At 38.9% G+C, this 19,424-nt stretch overlaps 1 protein-coding gene across 1 annotated transcript in view; it reads right to left on the bottom strand.

Moving 5' to 3' along the window:
- Window positions 1-19,424, bottom strand: part of LOC129704547 (acylamino-acid-releasing enzyme-like) — a 42,765-nt gene that overhangs the window by 16,312 nt on the left and 7,029 nt on the right. Inside the window, exons 5-17 of the mRNA XM_055647728.1 lie at window positions 17,490-17,565; window positions 15,785-15,948; window positions 14,626-14,763; window positions 14,293-14,384; window positions 13,748-13,788; window positions 13,113-13,234; window positions 12,274-12,334; window positions 9,540-9,637; window positions 7,835-7,886; window positions 5,623-5,711; window positions 2,937-3,075; window positions 2,030-2,110; window positions 927-1,007 (exon numbers count right to left, since the gene is read on the bottom strand). Coding sequence (XP_055503703.1) covers window positions 927-1,007; window positions 2,030-2,110; window positions 2,937-3,075; window positions 5,623-5,711; window positions 7,835-7,886; window positions 9,540-9,637; window positions 12,274-12,334; window positions 13,113-13,234; window positions 13,748-13,788; window positions 14,293-14,384; window positions 14,626-14,763; window positions 15,785-15,948; window positions 17,490-17,565 — 1,234 coding nt within the window. The remainder of the gene's footprint in view (window positions 1-926; window positions 1,008-2,029; window positions 2,111-2,936; window positions 3,076-5,622; window positions 5,712-7,834; window positions 7,887-9,539; window positions 9,638-12,273; window positions 12,335-13,112; window positions 13,235-13,747; window positions 13,789-14,292; window positions 14,385-14,625; window positions 14,764-15,784; window positions 15,949-17,489; window positions 17,566-19,424) is intronic.

The following is a 19,424-nucleotide window of genomic DNA, read 5'->3' as shown; positions in this document are numbered from 1 at the left end:
AGAGGTCAAGCTGATTGCGGAAGCCCCACAGTGGAGAGGCTACGCTCAGCCGTGTGAGTAGATTCCAGAAAGTTTACTGTCATATGGTGTGTGAGTCAGTGTGTGTGTGTGTGTGTGTGTATGTGCATGTGTGAGTGCATGTGCGTGTGTATGTGTGTGCGTGAGAGTGAGTGTGTGTGCGAGTGTGTGCGAGTGTGTGTAAGTGTATGAGTGTATGTGTATGTGTAAGTGTATGTGTGAGTGTATGTGTGAGTGTATGTGTGAGTGTATGTGTGAGTGTATGTGTGTGTGAGTCAGTGAGTGTGTGAATGAGTATGTATGTGTGAGTGTGAGTGTATGTGTGTGAGTGGGAGTGAATGTGTGTGTGTGAGTGAGTATGTCTGTGAGTGTGTGTGAGTGTATATGTTTATCTTAGAATTGGTGGAAAGGTGGGATATTGCTTTGGGTGACAGCCCTCCCGTGTGAAGTGGGACACAACAGGTCCCACTTAGTCTAGTTTCCTATTATATTTCCTTCTCTATCCTCCTTACAAATATAAAGTCCTTAATTCATCTGTAACTATACTCTCTAACTCGCAAATCTTTGGCCAGTAATTCACCACAAAACCTCTACAACTCACTGTATACTGAGTATATTCCACTAAATCCTGGGTTTGTGTATATTAATAAAATGAAGGTGTGAGAGGTTGGAATAGGACTGCAGACATGGGATAAAGGAATAGTTGAGCAAGCTCAAGGGATCAAATGCCTTTCTTCTGTTTCCACTTCTTATGTTATTTTGAATCAGATGGCATGCTCTTGTGTTTTATTTGATGAACTGCTATAAATGTGTTTCAAGCTATATTGGATGGGATTCAAAAAGCTTCTTCAGAAGTGAAGCAAAGATGAATATTGATAACAAATTAAATTATTAAATCTAGGACTTACCAAGCAAAACCGAGTATCCCAACCTGCAAAAGACAGCGGGCATTAACATCCAACAAGTAACAAAGACAGAATTGGGTCCTCCTGTGGGACAAAACACAGTGTAAAGACGACAGTATCAAGATATACGTTGACAGTATCAAGATACGTGGCCAACCGACATATTATTCAGATCTATTTATGTACCTGCACCTTCTTTATATTCCTCCCTCTATTCTGTTCTACAGTGTTTTAGAAATGTAATAATACTCAATGTGAATTTTTGCAAAAATAGAAAGATAAATTTGTTGTCTATGATTATTAACAGACTTATATATGTGGTCATTAAGAATCCCTGATGCATGTGAAATATTCCTATTTCTAATTACGTTTCTGAGAGAAAATAGATGGATGAACAAAAGCTAAATTAACAAACATTATTCAGCTGCACACATCATAAAAATAGATTAGAAAAATATAAAGTTGCCTGAAATCATAGTAAATATCAAAAAGATGCTTTAATGTGAAATAGAATTTAATACACGCTGCTAGGAGTGGTGTTGGAGGTATATACAATAGTGGCATTTAAGAGACATTTGGATAGGCACATGGATATATGGGGAATGCATATGGTTATATGCGAGCAGATAAGACTTGATACAGACATTGTAGCCCAAAGGGCCTTTTCCCGCATGGTACTCATCTATGTTGTAAGTGTTATGTAGTTCATTCCAATAGAGTAGAACAATAGTGGTTGATAAATCTTGGAAAGAAACAATATATGTAAAAAACTAGATTTTTTTTAATACATCCAAATTAGCGCTATCCCTTTACGTTCCTCACAACTAATGTTGAAAATCTATTAACTCACCTCTCATTTGAACATCATAATATTTAAACATTTATAGTACTTGTTCTAGACTTGAATCTTGAGGCTCACAATTCAAGTGATGGGAGTGTTTAAATAAAGGACTAATCCAAGTACAATCTCTCCTTTGTGCTTTCTAGCAAGCTTTGAAGAAAGATCGACAAAGTGGTACACTAACTGCTAAACAATAATCAATATTAACAGTGTGCAGATCAAACAGATATTATTGTGCAAAGTATGGCAATGTATATCTACTTACCATGTGGACTTACAACAAGTGGAGGTTTGGCATTTTGTTCCTGCCCAGGTAAAAGTAAAATACCTTCAAATTGAAGACCATCTACAAGGAAAAATTCGCTAAAATCAGACAAAATAATACAAACAATTGAATTATTTGTTCCTATCTTGATACAAGATTCTGCATAATGCTTAAAAAGCTAATTGAAATTGCTCTTTGAGGTTATCCATATGCTGTTTATGACCTCCTCTCATGACAAACTGTTTAATTATATGTGCAGTATGGGAATTACCTATTGGTCTTTTGGCAAGGCCGAACATTCATTAGGTCTTGAATTTTGTGCCTATTTAACAGTCTTGACAATTCAACAAGCATAAAATATCAGATAATGCAAGATCTAGGCAAAAGGTGGCAAAACAGTAACAATTCCCCTTCAAATTCCCACTGGATTTACATCTTTAGTTCATCAGCATTTCAGTATCTCATGTATTATGAAAATAATGTTTTAAAGTGCCAGCATCTTATGATGATTTAGTATAATGCAGAAAGTTAAAACAGATCAAATTAGGAGGTGGAGTACGGTAAATTAATTATTCCCAATCAATGGAATTCTATTGTTATGTGCCTGCACAGAGATTAGGATAACATACAATTAAACCATTTTCTTACCTTCCAGAGTCACCTATGTTTGGCATATAACATGAAATAACCCTAAATGAATTGATGCTAGGGGATGAGTTTCATGAAGAAAAAATGTGTACAGAAATATTACATGCAGGCATGTTGAAATTAAAATGTAATAAAAATCACAAGGTTCTTCATGGGAAGAAGTTTTTCAGCAGTATCGAATATGAAGCAATGAAATTAAAATATTTTTGGGTTCTTGGGTTCAATGTCTGATAAATGCAAATGATACCCAGACACTTACTGAATTTTGGATTTTCATGCTCAAAATGAGGTGTAAACGTCAGGATTTTCCACTTTATGCCATGCAATGGTTTATCTTCACCGAGAGCCATCCAGATCATTTCTTGTTCGTGCCCTGCAGCTGGCAGGAAACCCACTTTCTATAAAATGAAATAGCTTTCACTTATCTCAGCAACTGTTATTTTTGATCTGAAGAACACAGAGAACATCTTGACGGTTAGTGAAAAATACCAGAACATGTGGTTTTCCATGGATTGCTGTAAATCTGCGAAAGGCTTCAGACTTGCTTCTTAAATGAGTAAGGGGGAAATGGAAATGCAAAGCCAGAAGTTTTGAGTTAGTAGACTAGATAGAGGCACTTGGAGTTTCTCACCATTGTAGCAAAAATAACGGTCTGTGGCAAAATAACACTTTCCATTGGCCTTGAAAAGTAATCCCCGTAAAGATTTAGCAATTTTTGTGGTGGTTAGTTAATCCCTTCCCACATTTGACATGTTATCTGGAAACTTGCAGCTGTAATTCTATTCAGCTGGCTATGCACCTAATCATTTTAAATAGTTCTCCTTTTAAACAGCATATGGATAATCTCAAAGAGCAATTTCAATTAGCTTTTTAAGCATTATGCAGAATCTTGTATCAAGATAGGAACAAATACAAAAGTAAAAACCAAAATAAATTGCAAAATTAAAAAATATATATATTTTGTGTTCCGATTTCCGCCTCATCCTGGTTAGGTGATGTGTCAAGGTGAAGGCAAGGACTAGAGATGTAGTGATAGTCTACTTCATTTAACTTTTTTTTTCCAATTTCAGGAGGTTTTTCTAAAAAGCTCTACATAACTTTTCCATGGATGTATGCATTTACTTACTGGACTGAAGCCTCACCAGTTAACCATTAAAGTTAAGGAACATATACACCTGACACTATTCAGCCAACTGCTATGGACTGCTGATTACTTAGAGATGGCTTAACCAATTCCTCCTGACGGCAAGGCATTCTGATGTATAGTGAGCAGGACCTAGAGAGACTGGTGGACAATAATAATCACAGTAGGCAGGAATCATGTGCAAGGCAGTCACGCAGGGGATACAAGCAAGAGTTTGCTAGTGAGGTCTGTTTGCAGCAACAGTCCAGTTGCAGTCCAGTTACGAGACAAAGCATCAAGATTCATAAGATTTTCCAAGTTAAGTGTTCAGAATTTGAGATGTCTTCACCTCCATTTGTATTCCGCTCATAACATTCCTTACATTATATTCTGTCTCGCTCACTGCCTCTACTGTCACCTTCTCATTCCCTGACCTGCCGCTTTCTTTGCCCCTTTCCCTCTTTTCTGCTCTATGTCTCCCTTCCTTTCTCACTATAACGCTATTTCACTTCAAACTCTCAACAAGTCCCCCACCTACCCACCCACTCACACAGGTTGCTTCTGCCGCCATCTCACTCTCTGCCTCAAAAGACCATGACTTTCACTGAACTTATCTATTCACCACCCACTGACTTAGCACACTCATTCCTCAGTACAGTTATATTTACTTGCAGGAAGTGCACCTGAATCCAAAAGAGTTCTGTTACAAGCACTTCAAAGAATTGAGCCTTCAGGCATTGGTAGAAAATAAATCTAATCATTAAGCAGTTGCAAATAATGGCCCATAACACGTTACTCAGCAATTGGCAACCATACACTTGGCAACAAGGATATGAAACAGAATTAAAGATTTATGCATTGCAGCACTGAAGTCTACAAACCAGTATTTCCTTCACAACTCAGAATACCATAAACATATCAGTGCCATGAGAAATAGTTTTATGAGTGTAAACTCTGGCACTGGTGGACTGCAATCAGATGGCAGGGGAAAGGAAAGTAATTGCCTCAACTCCATGAGATGTCGCTTGGTCAGTAGTACTGAATTGAAGGAATTAAGTGAGTCCCGTGATACAGAAATCTTTATGAGAAGGTTCATTGCTAGACACTCAAATGCTTGAAATTGTCCATTCTGGCTCAATAATATGCCGAGGAGTCCACATCAACATTTTCCAGAGTGGTGGAGGAGGCTTCTAATAAAGAATGGGTGGACATGGGGATGGGGACTGGACTTTGTGCCTTCCTTCATAATGGGAACCATTGTGGGGGATGTTTTTTTATGTTTACATTTCTTTATTATTGTTATGTTGTGTTCTTTTTTATGTGCTGCAATGGCAATCCGATTGGTGTATGTGACTAATAAAGAACACCGTAAAGATACCAGCATCCTGAAGGAACAGATAAGATAAATAGTTTTTACAATACTTTTTATAAGACTGGTGACATGTAATACTGGTTAAATGCAACAATGTTTTGACTTTGTGAGCAAACGGTGATTATTTGTACAAGTGCAAATGGCCAATGCAAGAAAATTAAAGAGTTTATTGCCCGTGGGAAGAAAGTTAAAAAAAAATCATGGGCCCCATTTGAGAGGAAATAGGCTGAAATGCAAAAGGAATACAAAGCTTAACACCTTCAGATAGGATATTTTGGCTTTAATTTGCAATTCATAGGATGTAACAATATATACATAGTTCATTTAATCTGACTCTTCATGACCCTCTAGCTATATGGTTGATGTAATTGTCCTTCACATTAAACATTCCATCACATTAGTCTTTGTTTTTTTATGTGCATGTGCTATTGAATCCATAGGTTTTCTTACCAAATTAGGTGGACAATTAGGGGAGGAGCAGCTAACCACAATCAGGTCCTGGCAAACGTCCAATAATGTCCAACTCGCAGTGTCTGGACCTGCAATGCACAAACGTGCATAATCAGATCACTTACTCGACCACTTGGATTGAGCATGGAGCAGATCCATTTAAGTTAATTTGGCATCATGGTCAGCACAGCCATCATGGGCTGAGGGGCCTGATGCTGTACCACACTGTTCGATGGTCTATACCTTTTAGTATTTTAACAGTCCATTATAGGACAAGATGCCCCACATTAAAACAGGAAAATTGCTGCCTTATATTGTCAGTTCAGTGCCTTTGTAGTGGCCAAGTAGTTTGTGGTCAATGTTGAGCACTGAAGGATATGCTCAAATAAATCTATCTGACAGCAAACCTGCTAGAATAACGACTGGGAGCCTTTCCATTCAAGAGAACAAGTCAACCCACAAATTCTGCCCACCAAAATCCCTGCCCATAGCAAAATTTGACAGACAAGTTTATTTTCTTCCATTCTCGTCCTAGGGATGCGAGCATCACTGGAAAGGCAAGAGCACAATGTCTAAGCCTATTTGCCTCAGAACAAAGGATACCATTAAGAATTCACTGCATGGGCGTATATAGAATATCACATGGGCCAAACTGGGCAAGGATGACATACCTTCTTTGCTGATGAGCATTTGTGAACCAACTAGATTGTTATGTGGTAAATCACAGTTATCGTTACCAAGAATATTTTAATTAAATTCAACTAATTAAATTTGTTACTGTGATGGGATTTGAATTCATGACTCAAGATCAATGGTTCACTATCCTGGCTTCTAGTCTAGTAACAATTAGTATACTTCCATATTCTTGGACTATCAATGCTGCAAAATATTCCAAAGACAACAAATGCTTGCCTTTGAAATGTAATATGAGCAATTCTAAAACTTATTTAGAAAAATATTTCATAATGCAGACAATGATCCATGTTTAAAATGGTCTTCCCAGTTGGTTCTCAAAGCTAACAACTTTGCATTTGGTGAAGTACAAGACATGAAGCAGAGAAGCATAGGCCTTTGTTAATTGGCTGAGGCAAGGGAGAAAGTGCCAAATTTATCTTGTAAATTTAAACCTGTGGTGTTTTGTGCTAATACCTCAAGAATCTTAAGAAACACTCAAGCATGGTTACACTAAGATAACTTCTTTCTCAGAATTAACTAGTTCCATATTTTGATTAGATATAGCGCATGAAAAATCTACAGTAGAATGTATGATTTAAATATACTTTTGCTGTTCCTGCCCAAGTAAAGAATTGCAAGAGATCTGGTATAAAAAGCCATCAGCCATGACACAAGCAGCATGTGACAAATAATTATTTGCTAGCAAAGTCTGACCTTTTTGTGATCAAAAGAACACAAAACAATATGAACAGTCACTTCATTGTGACTGCTCACATTCCTTGTGACTAGCGCGTCATTAATGAATAGTTTCAAACACGTTTTCCTGTGGAATATATAGGGAGAACAAAAATTGCAAGATAAAGATCAAACCAAATTACAAATCAGATCTAGTGCAACAATGGAAAGCACAAGCCGAATATAGAAAGACATCTTAAAAGGACATTACAAATTGAGAGTATTTCAAACAGAAAATACCACAAGATTGTACACACCATTGAGTTGAATGTTATTTGATTTGCTTTACCCCATAGTGAGGAATAGGTTTGAGCTATTTATTTGGTTTCAAAATAATCTTATCTATTTCGGATGATTTTTTGGAAGCTCAGTTTAATATATACATCATTTTTTATTCTACTTCTTAAGAGATTTTGTTTAACTTTGTTTTATTTCATTAGAGAATTACTGCAGAAACCACCTTCTAGTTTCAATGAAAAGCAGGCATTTTATACTTGTTTCTATAGTTCCACTGTACACAGAGGCAGCTGCCTTCCAATTAAAAAAATGACTTCTGAACAAACACAAAAAATGTGCATCAAAGGAAGGTCAACATTTGAGGTGGTTGTGTAAATTTGTCAGGACTGTGGGCTTTGAATTTATACATTCTATTGCTTTCCTCACCGGCTATGTTTGTGATGAAAAGGTTCTGTTAAAAGATGCAATGTGGTGCCAGGGGCAGTCAGACAAGCTAGATACAAACTCTCTCAACAATCTATCCTCCAGATAATTCTGAAAGGACTGTCGAACAGGCAGAACTTACCAGCGGTGAGAGATGTTACAGTTCCTGTTGCAATGTTCACTACAAATAGATCCTGAGAAAGAAACTCACACAGTTCGATCATGAATTGGGAGTCAGTCGCTTCCATTCATTAACATTTTACAGTCGTATCCCTGCAGATATTCTGTACCTCATGAATCATAGGTAAATAATAAAATATTTTCTCATAATCCCCTATGACATAATTGGAGGCGATGAGGCTCATCAAGTCTATGACAGCTCTCACAGCAATCCTATTAATCTCATTCCCCCATGTTATCTTCATGCAACCTAATCTCTGGAACTCAGCAATCAATTCCACCCTGATTGTCTTGCATCCACCTAAACACGGGGTAATTTTAATTAGCCTATCAACCAGTACATCTTCGGATAAAAACAGATTATCCAGGAAACCCAGATAAGCTTGGACAGAGTGAATATAGAGATGATGCTTCCACTAGTGGGAGAGTCTAAGACCAGAGGCCATAGCCTCAGGATAAAAGGATGTACCTTTAGAAAGATGAAAAGGAATTTCTTCAGTCAGAAGGTGGTGAATCTGTTGAATTGATTGCCACAGTTGGCTGTGGAGCCCAAAACAATTATATTTTTAAGGCGGAGATTGACAGATTCTCGATTAGTAAGGGTATCAGGGGTTATGGGGAGAATGGGGTTGAGAGGGAAAGATAGATCAGCCATGATTGAATGGCAGAGTAGACTTCATGGGTCAATTGGCCTAATTCTGCTCTTAGAACTTAATTAACTAGGCACAGGGAGAACATGTAAACTCCACAAAGATGCCAAAGGTCAGGATCAAAGCTGAGTTGCTGGAGATGCGAGGCAGCTACAATCTACTGCACCACTGTGTCTTCCTTTACTTCTTAGCATTTAAGAAAAACATAATTAGCACCAGCACATCTGTAGTAGTATTGAGAGGTTTAATGTTTAACTTAAATAACTGGAGGATATCAAACTGAGGATATTGGTCCTGAAAGAACAATTTGTCCACCGGGTTCAAATATAAAGGGCAACCATTTGGCTATCAGATTGTTATTTTCAACAATAAAAATGTCACTGCCTTCCTACCAAATGTGTAATTATTCAAGTTAATAAAATGATTGTATAACTGGTATCTTCTGTGGATAAATTGTATGGAATTTAAAATCTGAAGTTACATAGGACCAGTCTTATTTCTGAAAATAGAGTCGACATTCTGAAACTGGATCATTGCCATCAGTCAATATACCCAGAGTCCTATTAATGATTTAGGCAAAGTGCAAAAACAAATCATATCAATATAAAATAGCTCTAATGAAATTGAATTCCCTATCACAATGCTGCTTTTAATCAACATTTGATGATGGAGTGAGTGAATATCCAAGTTACTCTTGAGCATGGAATGATTAAATACACTTTGTATTCAACCAACTGGTTGTTCATGTTAAGATTTTTAGGTACTTAATTTGATGTGCCCTTAATACTACCTGGCTAATGTATTTATTTTATCAATTTTTTAAATATGTTCTTCTGCGGATGCTAACCTTTGCTGAGATACAACATGAAGAAGCAGTACCTGCAACATTCCAGATGATATGACACAAGAAGGGCTGTTCCCTGTTCGCTTATTTTAGGAATTTGTATACCCACAAACATCATGGTAATTCTGCTCCCTTTTCAGTTGGTTCTGTACACTGATCCCATCCTTCCTTACCTTCCTGCTTCGCTGAGTCGTATCAATGAGAATTCGCTGGCTATCTGTTGCCCAACATTTCCGTGCCAGAGCTGAAGAGTAAATGCCAGTAAATCCATCTGAAACACATCATTGGCTATTATTAATTCACACAATAAATGTTTCACATGCTCATGTCACTGCTCATCAGTTCCCAATATTCAGTGAGCAAACATTTCACAAGATCAGAACTTCATAGTTTATAGGAGCAGAATTAGGCCATTCGGCCCATCGTCTACTCCGCCATTCAATCATGGCAGATCTATCTTGCTCAACAGAACTGTTGATCTGCCCTCTAATGTTTGCTTTAGAACTGTGTTGCATGTAGTTTGCACATTCAATCTTCCCCAACAGTGGCTTTATTTAAATCCTACGTAGAGAATGGGTCCTCCTGCTTATTCGCATCGAGGAAGAGAAAGTCCGTAAGTGGTCATTCATTCCTCTTATGCATACCATTTTGGTTAATTATTCAACAGCAGTTGTGTAGCTTCTAGATCCTAGAATATTACAGAAAAATGGGAAGCGGACAAATAATGCAGTAACTTCTGTTATCAAGAGAAAAGACACAATTCAAGGTATTTATGGGAAGAGTGCATTGATTGTTGTGGTTTGGTTTGAAGCCCTCAGTTCAGTTCAGTTCAGTTTTATTTGTCATATGTAGGTTAACACAGGGTCAACAGTACAAGGAAATGTGTTTGACAAGACAACGGGTCACCTCAGCAATGATATTACAAGGATAAAATTAAGGTAAAAATGAAGATGATAAAAGTGACATTGGTAGGTAAAAGACAATAATAAATAAAATAATCAACATATATGATGTGTTTATGAGTTCAGAAGCCTGATGGCATGATGATAAAAACTGCTATATCGTCTGCCTGACGGCAACAAGGAGAACAGTCTGCGTGGCTGTGGTCCTTGATGATGCTCTGTGCCTTCCGCAGGCACCGCCGGTGGAAAATGTCCTGAATGGCCGGGAGTCAGTTGCCAATGATGCTCTGTGCCGCCTTCACCACTCTCTGTAGTGATTTGCGGCTGTGGGCATAACAGTTCCCGTACCAGACTGTGATGCAGCCCGTCAGCAGACTTGCGATGGTGCAACTGTAGAAGTTTGTGAGGATGCTGGCGTTCATGCCAAATGTCTTCAGTCTTCTCAGGAAAAAGGGCTGCTAGCAGGCTTTCTTAGGTATTGTGTCCGTGTGCAGTGTCCAAGAGAGGTCCTCAGTGATGTGCACACCGAGTAACTTGAAGCTGCTGACACTTTCAACCTCAGCATCACCGATGAGGATGGGAGGTGTCCACTCCCCTGCTGTCTTCTGTAGTCCTGTATCAGGTGATAATATTGAAGAAAGTAGTATTCAATTAATTGCTCCCGTCTCATTAAAAAAAATAAAAACAAACCAGGCCACAGTTCAACAAGTCAATATGCTCTCTACCATACACCTGAAAATGTTCGAGAGTATTCGTCAACTTCAATGTGTTTTCTTTATATTTGTATCAATGTGCTGGACCCAGGAAAGATCTTCAGAAATGTGTATGCCCAGGAACTTAAGGCTGTTGACTCTCTCCACCAATAACCCATCAATGAAGACGGGTTAATGGATCCTGGGCTTTGCTTTTTTAAAGTCAATAATCAGCTCCTTGGTCTTGCTGACATTGAGAGCAAGATTGTTGTTCTGGCACCATTCAATCAGATTATAAGATTCTCTGCTATACCTGGAGAATTTAAAGATGCCGTTGAAACTGATTTTCGGTACGCAGTCATAGGTATAAAGATAGTGGAGCAAGGACCGAGCACACAGCCATGAGGTCCCCATGTGCTGGTAGTTATCGAGGAAAAAAAGCTATTGCCATTTCATACTGATTGCGGTCTGTTGATGAGGAAGTCAAGGATCCATTTGCATAGGGATGCACAGAGACCCGGTTGCCTAAGCTTGATAAGAAGTTTGGAGGGGCTGTTGGTGTTGAACGCCGAGCTGTCTTCCCAATTAGAGAAGCCTTGCGAGAAGCATTTAAATATGACTTAACGAGGACTACAAAGAAAAGACAGAGACCAGATGACATTGGAAACTGGCTGGCAAAGAGTAACTGGTTTTCCAATTCAACTCAAACTTGGCACTAAGAATTTATTCTAGTCATGAGTTAACTTCTTAAAATGTCATCCATTTAAATATATCTACTTCAGATAATATTATTTTGGATACCATATGAAAGGAATTGTTAAATGCAGTATTTAAGTCACTTTTGGATCTTTGACTGGCAAAGGCTATTGATCTTTGGCACTTTCCTCACATCATTTCAGGGTTGGTGGTATATGAATATACAAAGATTAAAAATCACAACTTCTTTTTATTGCATCACACAATTACCAAGATGATGAAATGTGTAGATTGAATACATGGCATAAAAATACTCATCTCTGCTGTATTATCTGAACAAAGTCAGGCATCAACTTATACTCATATGTTAATATTATCTTTCCACCTGTTGCAACCAGCACTGAGTGAAGAAACAAATATACCGCGATTTCTGATGCTGACGTTCAGCAAATTCAACTGGCTAGTATGATTAAAATTCCTGACAATCACTTCCCAAACAGAAATGCACAGGTTACTATGTGGAAAAAAAAAAAGAGGTACCCAACATATGTGGAATTGTGTCCGAGCACCAAACACTATCTTAAGACAGTATTCATTTAACAAAAACAATCACCTACCTGTTGCTGGATAATCTAAAATCCTCACCACAGTTGATGTGACTTTTTTATCCAAGTTATACTGAAATAAAAAAACTTACAAAAATAAAAATGTACATGTATCACACAGTCAGTCTAAAACTTCAAACTAGTCACTAGTTGTGTGAATGGTGCCTGGTTGGTTTTACTGAAGTCTGTTAGGTCAGGAACTCAACTTTATAATTATGTAAAGAAGACAGCCGGTGGCCTTTGGTGACCTGCTGTGACCTCCGGATCTGCAGAACGCTCGTTCTTTCTGCCCATTTTGAAGAACGGGGGGGGGGGGGGGGGGAGTGTGGGGGGGGATCTTGTGGAAAAAACTGCGCATGCGCGTTGACAGCATCTGCTTTCATCGAGAGTGGGGGGGGGGGGGGGGGGGCAGTGTCACGAGCAAGGGCATTGTGACATCCACAGCTGGGCAGCAGTTTGATTTTTAAAAAACAGTCTGTTTTCTGAACAATTTTATTGAAAATGTGGGGAGATAAGTGATCAAATTTACTGAGGAGTAGATTTCTAAAATCATAAGGTAAATCGTTACAGAAATCTGTAAAAATTTGCCCATTTTGGTGTCTGGTTTTCGAAGAGATACTTTTCAAAGGCAAAATGACACACACACACAGTTTTAAAAGTATATAGATATGATGATGGCTGAATTGATCAGTAAAAGTGCTCAGTTCTTAAAATTATACAGTTTTTGTGTTTGCAAATTAGTTGAAAAGCAATACTAAATGTTCACTTTGTTACTGACACCGGAAAAACTAAAATCTTTCCTCGTTCGCAACTTTATAAGAGTAAATTAGATAGATTAGGTAACTACTAACCAAGGATAGGCCATAACACTGATGGTGAGTCTTAACGCTGCCACCCTCCAAGAAGATAAGATGATGTTGGTCAGGACTGAGCCGTGGACTATGTACAGAATTTATTCCTGAAGAGATCTCCACTGTGAAAAGGTAAACTCCTCAGTTCATAATACGTTAAAGAAAACAACAACACTCCAACAAATAACCACATTTGTCTGAACAAATACTTTCAGGTTATTGTAAAAGATAGGTACACGGGGCAATCTTCATCAACAAAAAGTACACCATATCTATGAGTAAAGTTGGAATAACCCTTCCAGGGTATGAACTTCATTGGAGCTCAAATATATTTAGTAGTGCGGAATGCTTGAACTGATGAACATCAGAATTGAAAGTCAAGGGAAATCTAAATGCATGAATATGGTTTGCATTGGAACTAGGTACCTTGGATGAACAGGCACTAGTAATTGCTTTGATGTGAAATAGTGACGATCACCACATGCCAGGGAGCGAGTTAAAATGGGACCATTGGGTACATGGTAACAGGGCTAATGCTATCTGACATTCTCCTTTTCAATTAGGTAATTGTACTGAAATTGAGAAGTATTTAATGGTCAATGATACATAAAATGCCAAACAGAAATGTCACTTACAGTATTCATTTCCTGTTAAGTCCACACAGTAGAGAGCCGATCTGCAGTAGAAACAAAACTGTATAAAATCCTAGAAAATGGTAAATCAAACGGCAAAATTATTAAAAAAACCTTGAAACAGAGTCCTATGAGGCTCCACTGCATCCTTGTGGTCACATTTCAGGAATTTAATATGGAATTATCTGGCATGGAATCCAATTTAAGCAGCACAAAATAAAGGCCGGTACACCAGTGTGGTATTAAGAAAGTGCTGACCTTTGAAGGTGCAGCCTTTCGAATGAAACAATTAACCAAGGATCCATCTTACTCTTTCAGATATATATGTATACGGTTCCATGCCATTTTTAAAAAAAGCAGCAAATTATCTCTGCTTGTTATGCACAAATTGCTTTCCACATTTCCTACAAATGTTCCACGAGAGTATTTAATTACCAGTAGATGTCACGGAGCATCTCAACATCATAGATGCGCAATACCAAGGAACTGTTTTCAAGTTTTCTATTTTGTTTCAAGTACTGCATGAGTGATATCTCTCGATTACTTACTTCCGGTTGGTGCAGTATTTGAGACCCAGTCGCCAAGGCACATGCCACCGGCCAACAAATATAATTCCAGCATCCTCAGGAGCCCAGATTGCCTGGAATACATTTGGATCAAGTGGGTTTGTTTAAGATTCCAAATCATTTGCCACAGGGAAATTATCTTTGAAATATCTAATGTGGAAATACAGTATGGCTTAACAGTTATAAAGATGTTCACATAGTACATTTGAGCTCATCATATTCTGTCTCCTCTATTTTGTAATATATTAATCAGAGATAGAGGTAGAAAGAAGTAGATGTAGAAGTATAAGTGAATAACGAAAGAATTATACCAACCTCCCCAGGAGAAATATGCTCAGGTATCCCATGCAGTACAGAGACATTTCCACTCCAAATGTTTAGGACACAGAGGACTGGAGTACTTTTGTTTGTCAGGGCTTCCCCCCAGTCCTCCCAATATACAAACTGACAACCCTGTGGGGGAAAAAGAATCATAGTGCAAGGAAAAATACTCACTAAGAAAGTTGGCGCCTAAGTTTTAACATGCACATCTTGTATGTTACAGGATCTAAGAAGATGCAATATTAATTACTAACAAAATGGAGGACACAACATCTTCTGACATGATTAATGCCATGTCAGATATTTGCCCCAGAAGGTCTCTTTGAGCTTTATATGAACATTGATAAGATTTTAAGGTTGTTCTGGTGATGTCAATACATTTCACCTGGAGAACTTTGGGGATGTTACCTGGTGCTATACCTTCTATACTGATTGGTCAAGTAACGTATTTGCTGTGGTGTGCTGGCTGTTGTTGGAGTGACTCTTTCAAGATCTGCAACCCATGTTGTCTGACTGCTCAATAAACAGCTCTGACACTGACACTGGAATAAAAAAAACCCTGCAGAGGCTGGGAATCGCAAATAAAAAACTCTCAGCAGGTTAGGCAGTAGAAGTTGAAAATAAGAGTTCACATAAGATGATAGATCCTCAACCTCTTAACTCTATGTTTTTGTCTCTGAAAGTAGAATGACTGATTCACACCGCAATTAGCCACACAACAGTGTTTGACATTTCAAACAAAGCAGTATGATTTTTAAATATCGACAACTAAAAAAAACGCATTGGAAATTGGCATTTCCATAAGTGGTGCATGTTGAATAATAAAGTTGAAAGATTTGTCTTTCAGCATGTATGCAATATCTCAGTACGTGCTCTCCCATATCCTCCCTGCTGGTTGAAAGTGGATTTCCTGTAATTTCTTGGCTTTTATTTTTGCTAGATAGCAAAATATTACTGTGATGGCATAACCCTTCCATTGTCCATACCCATCATTCACATTTATTTCTGATATACAAGGAGCTTCACACAATTTTTGAATAAGAGACTGAAGCTGCTCAGTTAGTAAAGCTCTCTATTATCTCTGGGCTTTCCAGTGACAGCGTGGTTGAATAAGCATGTGATATTATATTTTTCTGCGCAAATAATACTGTACTTTCTCAGGTTTCTGGCCATCTTTTGCTCTGTTGTCATCTTCGTCCCCATTTACACTGTGCTCTGGTTTAGACTGGAAGAAGGATTCAGCTTTGGGTCTTTTCTTTTCAGCGACGTACAGTATGCAGGTCTCAGAGTAAGACCATTCAAGGCAGCCAAACAGATCTGATTGGAAAGCAATACATTATCTTAAATTCTGCCAGGGTAATCTACAATCTGACAGAATGAACATTGATTTTTCCAATTTCAGTTAGCATGATCTTTCTCACTGCTTCTGATCCATTCACACTCACACCTCTTTTTCCAACCCCCGTCTTCAGCCTAACCATGCTATTACCTCGTTACATTCCCCCTCCCCCAAGTGATTCTATGTGTTTATCACCCACACACTTAACCTACAGAGACTTCTATCCCCTCTCCCAGCTGCTTCTATCTGCTAATCACCCCCCCCCCTCAAAACAATAGTTTAAACATCAAACTAGACACAAATATACAACTTTCATTACACATTTTTCAAGTTATTTCATCCAGACACTTGGAAAAAAAATACACTTTTATATTAAACATGACTCACAGTTTCTAATATCAACCTGGTCAACTGCTTTATGTGCTCTCGATATGACCTCCTCCACATCAGTGAGTCCAAGCATAGACTAGGCAACCATTTTGTGTTGCTCTACCATCTGTAATGTCCATCTTGAGCTCTCTGGTGCAATGCTATGTCAACTCCCTTTCCCACTAATCTAATCTGTCTGACCGTAGCCTTCTCTGCTGCCAGGACAAGGTCAAATGCAAATGAGAAGGATCTACAGCCCACTGGGATGACATTGAATTTTCCAATTTCAATTAACACACACTTTCTCGTTCCTTCTTATCCACCCTCATTCACATCTCTGTTTTCATTTCCTCCCAGCCCTCCTACCATTACCCAGTTCCATTCCCCATCCTCCAACTGCTTCCATCTGTTTATCACCCACAGACTTAAGCCACAAGACTTCTATCCCCTCCCAACTGCTTCTATTTGCCAATCATCCTTCCCTTATCTGGTTCCACATTATCTTTCTTACTTATCAGATTGCAGTATCTGCAGCCTCTTGTGTCTCCATATCAACCTCTATCCTCAGACTATCTCTACCCTCACCTGCCCCATCTGTGCCAATCTGCCCCCTTTTTTTTTCAATATGTTTCTATCTATCACCCACCAGCTGCTATCGCCCAACACTTCACCACACTTGCCTATCAACCCTCTTCATGTCTTTTTCAACCTATCGCCTACCAGTCCCTGCCTCAACGCTATTCTAGCTTCCTCTCCTCAACACCCTCAGTCCTGATGCAGGTTCTTAACCTGAAAAGCCGATCATCCCTCCGCCTCCACAAAATGCTGCCTGGCCTGTTAAGTTCTTCCAACAGTTTGATGTTTGGCTCCTGATTATAGCATCTGTGATATCTTGTGTGTGTTTTTTTTTAATCACACTTAAAAAAACACCAAAAGTTCAACCTTATAATGTACCATATAGAGTAGAATTTCTTATGTGACTATATTCTTTCAGTTACATTATTTCAGTTCAATAATTAGATATTTTATAATGTGTAATCAGAAAAAAAAATCAATAGTCTCTATAATGAGCAATCATCGAAACAAACCAGATTAAACCATGAAATGTTTGAACTGTGAAAATGCTTGAGGTTGTTGAGTAAATACCTACCATCTTCATACACTTTGCCATGCTTGTCAAGTGCTGTTAGGTTTATGCTTTTCTCCTTGGCGGTTTTGCTCCATATCTGATGATTAGAACAAGCAATCCAGAGAGAAAATACATCACTTTTAAAGCTTAAATTTAAGACTGCACAAATAAAATAATTCTATACTTTGTTTTCAATATAGATTGTATCATCACAAGATAATGGCCAGATAATCATCATGATCACTAAAGTCTGGCCAAAACTTAAGAATTTCTCTGTCATTCTGAACAACGCCACACAACCTGTTATAGGCAGGCAGGAGGAACAAAAAAAATAAGGCATCCCATTCGCAATCTACACACAAAGATGCAGATATTCAATATTGCAATCCAATATCAACGAAAATTATGATGGATTGCTCTATGAAAGTCAACTGAAGCAATGCCCTTTTAATGCAATGGGAAGAATGTTGTGAGGGTGACGGATATGAAGTACAGTGAACAAGATCGAAGGTTGAAGATAGGTGATTCATTTACCTCATAAGTATCCTCGTCCAGTGCTTTGTTGGCAACATTTTAAGAATTTAGTTTCCAGGACTGTGCAGTTCAGATTCCCTCCCTATCCTTAAAGAATGGACTCAATGGGGGCTGATGCCATAGCATGCGCTCCTTGCATGGTAATTAGATCAGAGGGACTAGAGACTCATTGCCCTAAAGTAGCTGGTTGGATTTTTGAACTGGCAAACAAATGGCATGGAAATAACAGTCAATATGCTTTTTATTCTGGAAAACAAAAATAATTTTCAGTTGCAGTGTCCAATTTCCAAATGATCTTTAAGGCAACAGTATGTTCCAGATCCTTTACAATGGATTAAAGGATTAACTGTCCACATTTACTGTACAAGATGTAACAGATATTCTTCACAGTCTCAGCGTGCAGTTCTGCATGCTTCATGACTGATTGCTTAGCTTGAAATCCACAACAGTAGACATTTAGTCGAATAGCTTCTCAGCCAGAGTTATAGGTTCACTACTTTTCATTTGTCACTTGGATCCCTGAGATCTGTCAACGTGTTTAAAGCTACTGAGAACCCATATCATTTATTTCCTTTTGTCTGACATATAGCTCACAACAGTTTCCCTGTATGGGCACATACCATTCTACTAAGCCAAGTACAATTAGGTTCCATTTTTTGAAGTCAACGTCAAAGTTGGCAAACTTAGCAAAGGGTAGAAAGTGTGCAGTGTTTAATTGGTCTTTCTTTTTACAACTTTTACATAAACTCATGTATTATGCTAATCTGTAATCCAACATTAGATGTACAGGTGCACAATCTTTTATCCGAAAGCCTTGGGACCAGACACTTTTCGTAATTCAGAATTTTTCGGCTTTCGGAATGGAAGATTTTTAGCGTAGATTTTAACGGCTGGCTCAGTGGTAGAGTGCTCGGCTCGTATCCGCAAGGTCGCGAGTTTGCGCCTCGATCCCGGCAGTTACTCGATCGCGAGTTTGAGTCTTCAATGTAGATTTTTCTTGCAGAATAGGAGAGAATAGGGAGGGTTAGGCTGGGATCATTCTCTGCGAGATGATCTTAGTGCGGGAGACAAGTGTAGGAGAGGTGTACTGACTGTGTGGGCAGAACTTTGGAAGTGATTGCCCACCATTCTCAAAAGCCGCTGTGTCTCCCTGTCCCTCCAACTCCAGAGGAATCCGCTCCCCGATGCGCCGCTACGGCGACAAGTGGCAGTTCGCCCACAGCCCGAGCTGCGCCCCCTCATCCGCAACCCGGGTTCCTCTGGAGTTGGAGCGGGGCTGGGCTAGAGTTGTTGCTGGCTGTGAGTCTCTGGGATCTCCGTGCTTGCAGTGGGCCTGGGGGTCGGTGTCCCGATGAGGGGGCACAGCTCGGGCTGTGGGCGAACTGCCACTTGGCGCTGTAGCGGCCCATCGGGGAGCGGCTT

The sequence above is a fragment of the Leucoraja erinacea genome, chromosome 16 (assembly GCF_028641065.1).
Source record: "Leucoraja erinacea ecotype New England chromosome 16, Leri_hhj_1, whole genome shotgun sequence".
NCBI classification, from domain to species: Eukaryota; Metazoa; Chordata; class Chondrichthyes; order Rajiformes; family Rajidae; genus Leucoraja; species Leucoraja erinaceus.
The sequence above is the reverse complement of the archived record's forward strand: the minus strand, read 5'-3'. Positions and strand labels throughout refer to the sequence as shown.